We start from the raw sequence: 4,557 nt of genomic DNA on the forward strand, positions 1-4,557 counted from the left end.
CAGCGTCTGAGATTCAGTCTTGTTGTCAAGGGTATACTTGCTCCTGAGGAGTATCGAACAAAATACTTCACATTTCTGAAGTGTACAGATTACAGAAAGGAAAAGCATGCTGTCGAACCTCGATGATCGTACACAGGTACTGTCGGCGTCGCCCTGTTCAAAACGGTTTCAGCCAAACCTGACTAGTAGCTAGATGACCGTGACAGCAGTAGAAGAATTGCAGAACTCGCATGGGCCGTGAATGAACCAGAACGATGCTGTAGAAACTTCCACGTAGCCAGTGTATCGGTCATATGCCCGCACCCCCCGCACAGCCTGCAAATAGCAAACGGCAAGAGCAACTAGTCAGCGATGGATAGGGGGCATAGGGCCCTCTTCCCATGGAGGCATAGGGCAGCTGGACAGGGCGCACCCGCACCCAGTCCTGTTATTCAGTCCCGGCCGGCCGCCGATGCTGGCCAGAGAGACAGGGGACCGCACGCACGCACGTGGCCGTCGCAAAAATACCGCAGGTCGTAGCAGGCAGCTCTCCACAACCACAAGCCACAGGTCAACGGAACGATATATATTTTTTTTTGACAAGGACGGAACGATATGTTGAGCCATGCCCGTGACCGTGAGGCCGTGACCTCTGGTCGTCGATTCGAACCGCGCCGTGGCCGAGAACGGCAGGTGTTTCCATGTTGGTGGCCGCTGCAACAGCTGACAGGGTCGGCCGGCCGGATGGAATGGAACCTGCCTAGAAGATCCTCCTGGTGTTCCAGCTGGGCAGGCAGGTGCCGGGCAGGCACCAGCTCCGGTCCCTGGATAGCATCCACGTGGACTCTCCATTCCTCTCTACGCCGGGCACGTCAACCAGCTACGTATTTAGCCAAGTGGGACGTGCGTGGAAGGTCACTTTTTAGGGGCCCTTTGGATTGAAGGATTGCTGAAGGAAATTTGTAGGATTTAGTTTCCTTTGGATTTTTTTCTATAACCTTTTGTTTTAACAATGGAAGTACTAGAAGAGTAAAGCACTATGCAGGAGTGGAGTAGGAGAGCGGCATCCACTCTATCTTGGCACATGTTTAGTTTAGAACGAAGTAGAGGATAAGATGATCATGTCTATGATTTTGAGATGGGATCTAATTTATATTTGGTTAGGCATATGGTCGGTCCTAGTTTTTTATGTCATTCTATGTTCTTCTTTCTTCTCAGTCATTCTATGTTCTTCTTCCTTCTCATATAACCCAGAGATTGATGTGGGGAAAAAAAATTAGGCGCTAGCACCAGAGGAGGTTGGCCTATAGGGGCTTCCCCCTAAGGCCGGATTTGCTCTAACCGAACGCAGCCTAAGGAGGGTCCATGGTATTGGAGGAGCTTGTCCCACTGGACATCTCGCTCAGCCCCATCCATCTTCGAGCATTCCTGAACCTCCTTGTGTCACCACTCTCCTATGTGTCGCCGCTTCCTGAACCTCCTCATGCCCCGCATTATTGCTGCTGGGGCCTCCTCACGCCGCCAAGTGACACGGTGCCTCTTCCTAAACCATCATGCTCAGCTGATCGTTCCGCTTGCGCTCGTGCCCCTGGCCATGTAGAGATGACGCGAGACAATGTTCGCAAGGGATGGCTTATAAGCTTTCCGATTTGAGGGATTGAGTAGCCCAAATATCAAGCAAATATGCCTTCGGTAGGATGACTCAATCATCTACGTCCCTCAATCAAGCACCGAAAGAAGTCCACCCCTTCGTGTCTCAGGATCAAACATCCTCATAACCAAACACAACCTAAAATCAGGAAATAATGTTTCCATCGTCTCTAGTGAGCCGGTGTGACAGATGATTACATGTAGTTCCTTCAATGTCCAAAAAAATCAGTCTAACCTTCTACACTGTGCTATAGAGCTTCCGCGAGAGAGTTATCTTTATATTTTCACTATATTTATGTAAAGACTATGTAATATTATTAAACACTTGTGATGATACTTTCTATAATTTGTCAGCTTATGTGTATGATTGATCTCTGGACACATATAAAATTATGCATCCTATTTTATTCTTAATTTTCTGATGGCGACGTAACGTTCTACACCTATACAGTACAGACTACATACAGACTCCTTCCCCAAGTCCCGCCTTTTTGCAGCAGCCGCCACCATACCGGCACATAGAGCCAGGGACACCTTTAAAATAAGAGAAAAATTAAGGAAATGAAAATTTTAGAGGATTGGAATTTTATAATAGAATTTTCTACGTTGCCTCTATAGAACACGGGATTAATATGTTCCGACATGTTCCATATGATTTTTTTAAATAAAATTATAATTCTATCCAGAGATAAAGTTGGTACAAAATTTACAAATTTATACGACTCTTGTATACCATCAAATGAAAAATAATTCATGCAGTTTCTTTGTTTACTAGTAAGATTCAAGATGCTTGCGCATTCTACTTTTACCTTTTCTATTTATGTATTTTTAAAAAAGAAATCCCGCATTAAATGGGCCCATCCTCCCTTTCACCCGCTACGCACGCACGTTGCGTACGGCTCCCCCAAATTGGCAGACAGCGACCGCGAGCGCGAGCGCGACGGCAACAAATCAACAATTCGGAACGGGGCGGCTGTTGGCTCCACGCCTCCACCCCGCCCGCGCCGAAGTTTCTCCCCCGCGCCCAGGAAGGCCGGTGCGAAGCCCACACCCGCGCGCCATGTCGCCGTCGCTGATCGCCCTTCGCTCGTGCTATAAAAACGAGCGCTTCGGCGCGCATCTCACTACAGTTACTTGCAGCTGGCCCCGGTCGGCGGCCCATGCTCATGGCGCGATCGTCCCGCAGCTCATTCGCCGCCGCCGACGTCCTCCTCCCAGCAGCCATGGCGTACCGCCAGCCGTGCAGCGGCGGCTCTGCTACCTCCAGCTACTTCGGCTCTCGGCCCGCGGCCCCTTTCCCGTTCGGTACGGCGGCGCAGCTGGACGTCTTCGAGTGCCTGTCGGACGAAGGCGGCGCCGTCCCGGCACCGGCAGCTGTACCTGGTGCGTTCGCGACGCTGCCGCCGCCGCCGCCGCTTATGCCGGCCGAGGGCGTCGTCCCGGACGCGGCTGCAGGCTACAGCAGTCATGCTAGGTGAGTTTCATATATGTCCAGATCCAGACTCCAGCAGAGACGTGGTGCACTTTTGTTTGCAAAAAATACTTCTGGTGCCTTTCTCGTGAGCCACCACGTGCACGTTTGTTTCATCAACTGGTTCGTGAACCTGGACGACTTGTATTTCCAGGAGTGCGGCTGCGGCGGGTGAGGGGCCGCCGAGGAGGACGGACAGAATTGCGTTCCGGGTGAGGTCGGACGACGACGAGGTACTCGACGACGGCTACAAATGGAGGAAGTACGGCAAGAAGTCCGTCAAGAACAGCCCTAATCCGCGGTAAATATATACAATATTTCGTAGTTTGCATGGGGGGCAATGTGCTACTAACACTGATAGTTTAATTTGCAAGTCATTATTTGAGAACCCAAAAGTGAGAGATTAATGATCATGAACTAATCAACAACGATGTGTACATATATGCATGCTGGACTGAACCTTGCAACGAATTGAATTGATTTGCAGGAACTACTACCGGTGCTCGACGGAGGGCTGCAACGTCAAGAAAAGGGTAGAGCGAGACAAGGACGACCCGAGATATGTTGTGACCATGTACGAGGGAATGCACAACCATGTGAGCCCTGGTACCATCTATTACGCCACCCAGGACGCCGCCTCCGGCCGCTTCTTCGTCGCCGGGATGCATCAGCCAGGCCACTGATCAACCAGAGATCAGAGCGTGTTAATTAATTGGTGTAAGGTAGATACACTGCGCACTATCTTTAGGGTAGAGACAAACCTACTCAAGAAAAAACTGACGTAACATGTCGCTTATAGCTTGTCATATATCTCTCGATGCATGGTCTCTTCTGGTTTAACGTGGGGCTAGATGATTTTGTTTGTGCTGCTACTAGGAGTAAATACTAGCTAATTATGTCTCGCTTTCAGGAAACTGATATATGTGTTCATTTGAAATGTGCTACAAAACAAATGCAATTTTCACTTATTGAGGAGTCATACAGTTTTAATTAAGTTTGATCAAATCTATGCAAAAAAAATATTAACATTTATGACACCGAATAAGTATCTTTTTGACAAGTGAATAAGTATGAGTAGATCAATCATAGAATATACTCCCTCTGTCCCTAGAAGAATGAATTTCAAGCAACTTTAGGGCAGATTAGCAGCAGCAACAACAACAACAAAGCCTTTAAGTCCAAAACAAATTAGGGTAGACTAAAGTTAAAACCCAGCAGAAGCAATCAAAGTTCAGGCACATGAATTGCTGTTTTACAAGCACTCCTATCTAAGGTTAAGTCTTTCGGTATATTCCATCCTTTCAAGTCTCCTTTTATTGTCTCTACCCGAGTCAACTTTGGTCTTCCTCTGCCTCTCTTCACGTTACTATCCTGGCTTAGGATTCCACTACGCACCGGTGTCTCTGAAGGTCTCCGTTGGACATGTTCAAACCATCTCAACCGGTGTTGGACAAGCT

The 4,557-nt window shown here is 48.6% G+C and overlaps 1 protein-coding gene across 1 annotated transcript; it reads left to right on the plus strand.

Annotated features, from left to right (window-relative positions):
• Nucleotides 1–2,761: 2,761 nt before the first annotated feature.
• LOC136452805 (uncharacterized) lies at nucleotides 2,762–4,064 on the plus strand. Its single transcript, XM_066453399.1, has 3 exons — nucleotides 2,762–3,103; nucleotides 3,255–3,401; nucleotides 3,588–4,064. Exons 1-3 carry the CDS (start codon nucleotides 2,790–2,792, stop codon nucleotides 3,781–3,783), a joined length of 657 nt encoding a protein of 218 aa, XP_066309496.1. The 5' UTR covers nucleotides 2,762–2,789; the 3' UTR covers nucleotides 3,784–4,064.
• Nucleotides 4,065–4,557: the final 493 nt, after the last annotated feature.

The sequence above is a fragment of the Miscanthus floridulus genome, chromosome 5 (assembly GCF_019320115.1).
Source record: "Miscanthus floridulus cultivar M001 chromosome 5, ASM1932011v1, whole genome shotgun sequence".
In the NCBI taxonomy this organism is placed as follows: domain Eukaryota; kingdom Viridiplantae; phylum Streptophyta; class Magnoliopsida; order Poales; family Poaceae; genus Miscanthus; species Miscanthus floridulus.

Excerpts from the sequence above, each read along its gene's own strand:
- LOC136452805 (XM_066453399.1), top strand. The coding sequence starts at position 2,790 with ATGCTCATGGCGCGATCGTCCCGCAGCTCATTCGCCGCCGCCGACGTC. Across the intron at positions 3,104-3,254 it reads GGCTACAGCAGTCATGCTAG|GAGTGCGGCTGCGGCGGGTG; the intron begins GTGAGTTTCATA and ends TTGTATTTCCAG. Across the intron at positions 3,402-3,587 it reads AAGAACAGCCCTAATCCGCG|GAACTACTACCGGTGCTCGA; the intron begins GTAAATATATAC and ends ATTGATTTGCAG.